Source organism: Octodon degus, unplaced genomic scaffold (assembly GCF_000260255.1).
Source record: "Octodon degus isolate 3935 unplaced genomic scaffold, OctDeg1.0 scaffold00146, whole genome shotgun sequence".
In the NCBI taxonomy this organism is placed as follows: Eukaryota; Metazoa; Chordata; class Mammalia; order Rodentia; family Octodontidae; genus Octodon; species Octodon degus.
Window position 1 is genome coordinate 3,755,586 of NW_004524722.1, and position 4,255 is coordinate 3,759,840.

At 46.0% G+C, this 4,255-nt stretch overlaps 1 protein-coding gene across 1 annotated transcript; it reads right to left on the reverse strand.

The window, feature by feature from the left end:
• Window positions 1-1,767: 1,767 nt before the first annotated feature.
• On the reverse strand, window positions 1,768-2,779 carry LOC101560142 (olfactory receptor 52K1-like). The gene has a single exon (XM_004641967.1). It carries the CDS (start codon window positions 2,770-2,772, stop codon window positions 1,768-1,770), a length of 1,005 nt encoding a protein of 334 aa, XP_004642024.1. The 5' UTR covers window positions 2,773-2,779.
• Window positions 2,780-4,255: the final 1,476 nt, after the last annotated feature.

The window sequence follows — 4,255 nt, forward strand, 5'->3', positions numbered from 1 at the left end:
ACCGTGGGTCATCACCAGTGTCTTTTCAGTCACCTTATTCCTTTCCCACTGTTTCTCAACTATGTCTCACGATGATCTCTAAGTCGTAAATCTTTGTTCAGTTGTTCTAGGCCTTCCTGTTTTCTCTGCCTTTCAACACTTGAATGTGGGGCAGTGTGCTGACTCTCTCTAGTACTCCTGTTATTCTGTTGTACCTTCTGGCAGTGACATGGAAGCTGTGCCTGGACCGCTAAGAGTCCCTGGGGGCAGCAACATGCTTGCACAGTTCTGCACCCTTCTTTGCTCTTTTTGCTAACAGAAGATTCCTGGTTTGCTCTTGCTCCCTTCTGGCCTCTCCTTCACTGGAGCATTCCTTGGTTTTCCTCTCAACCAGCTCCTCTTCTGCCTATCAGGAAGGTAATAGTGCTACCTCCATTTTTCAGTTGATGAAAATAAGGTTCAGAAAATTCCAAGATTTCCCCACAGTCTCATAACCTATAAGTGACTGAGCCAAAAACCAAACTCAGATCTTTCGCTCCCCAAGTCTTACGCTCTGTCTACTCTGCAAAATTTACCCACATGCCCTTCTCTAGCTTCTCCTTCATCTACTGCTCTCTATTCCCCCCATAACCTTTCCATCCTGACAGAGTCGATGTGGGTGGACTAATGCTGATATATCCTAAATGCTTATGTGCTCAGTAAGCTAACATCCCATGAAGGCACAGGCTTCTGCTCATCATTGTATTTTCAGGCCTGAAGAAAGAAACAGACCTTACACATGTCTGAAAGTTCTTGACCCATCAGAGGATCTAACATTGCCAAGTACTCCAACCTTCCTCACACATTCACCTCCCCTTGCTTTGGTAAAGTCATTTGCTTTGCCTTCTTTCTGCCTCGACCCACAAACTCGGTCTCTTATTTACACTGGTTTTCTTCTCCTTATCAGGTTCAGGTCACCGTGCTGTTATCTGGACAAGTGTAGCAGCCTTCTACCAGCTACCTCAGCCTGGCCTGTCTCTCTCCAATCCACTCTCTACCACGAGGACTGTGAAACATAAACATGATCTTTCCACATCCTTACTCTGGACTTTTGAGTGATTACCTCCTGCCTAGAGTAGAAACTAAAGTTCCTTATCATGACAGATAAAGTCTTCAAGGTCTGGCCTCTGCACACACAGCCAAGCTTCATTTCCTTCTGTAGCCCTGGGTGTCTATGCTAGGAAACACGGTTATTGGCAAGCGCCTTTGTCTGCCATTTTTGTCCAAGCCTTTCCTTCTCTCTGGCTCTTCCTTTGCCTAGAATTTTACTCCCCTCCATTTCTTTCCTCCCCAGATAACTTTTATTATTCTTCAAATCTGGCTCAAATTGACCTTCTCTTTGAAGTGTTCCTAATTTTATTATCTCTTCCTTGGCTTTCCCACAGAAGTTTGTACATAAAATTATTAAATATTACATCCCTTCTAGCTTCTAGGTTTGTAACTCCCCATGGGAAGAGGCTGATTTTTCTTTTTCCGCAGTTATGGGGTTAGCATGATGCACGTATAAAAAATATTTGATGAATGAGTAATTGAAACATGCAAAAAGCTGGGAGAAAATTTAAAAGAAAATTGCTTTGCAGCTGGTTACTGTGTAATTCTACGTGAGGGGCTATTTCTCAGAAAATAGAAGACTCGCCAAGATGAAGGCAGACAGCCAAGCCAGAAAAACAACTGGGATGACTTTCTTACACCATTAACTTTGCCTCACTGGACAGTGAGAGGGATATTAGGACCTAAAGTTCTAGAGAATCAGCCAGGAAGCTCTCTATGTGAGGACAGCACCTGGGGCTCCTTGGAGGGGACCTGCCCTTGTGTCCTGTGGAAGAGAGCTGCCAGGTGCTGCCTGATCTCCTTGGTTCTGGCCCCGTAGATGATGGGGTTGAGCAGACATGGGAGCAACAGGTAGAAGGCGCTGAGCAGGTTGTGCACATCCTGGGAGGCAGTGCGGGCCACACGGTAGACAATGGATGAGGACATGGTGGAGGAGTAGACAGTGAAGATGACCAGCAGGTGGGAACCACAGGTGTTCAGGGCCTTGGAGCGGGCGCCACCTGATGAAATCCTGAAGGCAGCGTGGATGATGCGGGAGTAGGAGGCCCCTAGGAGGAGCATGTCCAGGACCCTATTGAAGATGCGGATGGTGAGCCCCACAGTCTTGTTCAGCGAAATGTCCCCGCAGGAGAGCTTCATGAGGGCCATGTGCTCACAGGCAAAGTGGTGGATCACGTCTGAGCGGCAGAAGCGGACTCGGGAGGCCAGCCCCACCACCGGAGCAACTATGCACATGCTCCTGGCCGCTGCCACCGCCAGCAGACCAGCCAGCAGCTGGCCTGTCACTATCTCTGGGTAGCGGAGAGGGTAGCAGATGGCGACGTAACGGTCCAGGGCCATGACCAGGAGGATGTTGCAGTCCAAGACAATGAGGAAGTAGATGCAGAACATCTGGAGCAGGCAGCGAGCCAGGGAGATGCGGTTGAAGCGCGAGGAGAAGCTGAAGAGCATGGCGGGCACCACGGTGGTGGCGGCGCAGGTGTTGATGGCCAGGAGCAGGGCGATGAGCAGGTACATGGGCTGGTGCAGGCTGCGCTGGGCCGTCACGGTGTAGATGACCAGGGCATTGGCGGAGAGGATCACCAGGTAGAGGCTGAGGAAGGGCAGCACCAAGAAGACGCGAGACTCCCGCAACCCTGGGAAACCCACCAGGAGGAAGCTGGCGTAGGACCCGTTGGAGCTGCCGTTGCTCCACCCTGGCATGGTCCCTGGGAGCAGGAAGGTTCTAGGACTGGGCGGGAGGAGTTCTTGGGCCGGAGTCCAGCTCTTCCTGACCCAGCCTCACCAGACTGGAGAGGAAGGTTTGGTTCTTACAAGTTTCCTATATTCTGAAGAGAAAATAAAGACATTTAGGGGCACAACGTCTTCGTTTTCATCTGAAACACAGCCCTTAAGGCAGATATTAGGTGTGGAATTATTGAGCCAACTGATATGAACAGTTCTGTGGTGCCAAGTGGATTTATCTGGGAGTTGTGTGAATTTTTCATGGACTTACTGGTGTTAGTATTGAAGTGGCATAACTTCAATACTAAAAAATGCGCCACCATACGCATCTGTCACATTTTAAATTTCCTTAAAAAATTGATGGTTATAAGTGAGTTTTAATTGGCAAGTTTTCTTTCTTTTTTCTTATTTATTTATTTACTTACTTAATACAGGGTCTCACTATGCAGCTCGGACTCGTAGTGATCTTCCTGTCTCAGCTGGGACTTCAGTCCCAGGGCTGGGACCACAGACGTGTGCCACCACACCTGCTTTTGGTGGCCGGGTTGGTGCGCCGGGGCTTCTGGGACCAGCGCAGTACGTGGTGCGGGTGACCGCATCGGGATCCTTGCACTTGCTAGGCAGGCGCTTAGAGTGCCAAGCTAGCTCCTTGACCCTGGCATGTTCTCTATTGTGCATTTTCTATTTATGTTCTTTAGCTATTTACCTGTCAGGGACTTAGTGTTTCCCTTAGCAATTTGTATGTGAATATCATTACGTCTTTTCTGTACAGTGAAATGCATTTTACAAGCCCTGTTATTACTTTTATTTTGTTTATGAAAACAAAATATTGTCTGTGTGGTTGAGTATTCTTTTCTTTTTTTTTTTTTGGTAGTGATGTTTATGCTTGTGCCACTACTACACTATTTTTTAGAATAAAAGACAGAAATGGTTCACCTACCACATATTTTTTGTATTTCAAGTGTGTAATTCAATTTTTTTTTTTGTTTTAGTAAGTTTTGCTGCTTGCCATTGAGGCCATAGTAATTCTATCATAGTCTTGAATTCATCTTACATGAAAATATACTAGTTTTATACATTTGTCTTGCTGTATTTTATTTTACTCTTTGAGATGGGGGGTCTTGCTATGTAGTTCAGGCTGACTTTGAACTCACTATGTAACCCAGACTGGCTCAGATTCATGGCTGTCCTCCTGCCTCAGCCTCCCAAGTGCTGGGATTACAGGCATGCGTCACCATATGCATCTGTCACATTTTAAAATTTCTTATTGCAAATAATTTTCAGTATCTGAAAGAGAATTATTTTTTCCTCTCTTTTGCTTATAATAACTAGATTTTTATTTTAGTTTTATTTCTTATTTCATGAACAGTGTCACACAGCAATGAGATATTTTATTTTTTCTCACTTTTATTAAGGTTTCTGTTTCTCTATTAAATATGATCCCACTTGTTTTGAGATATAT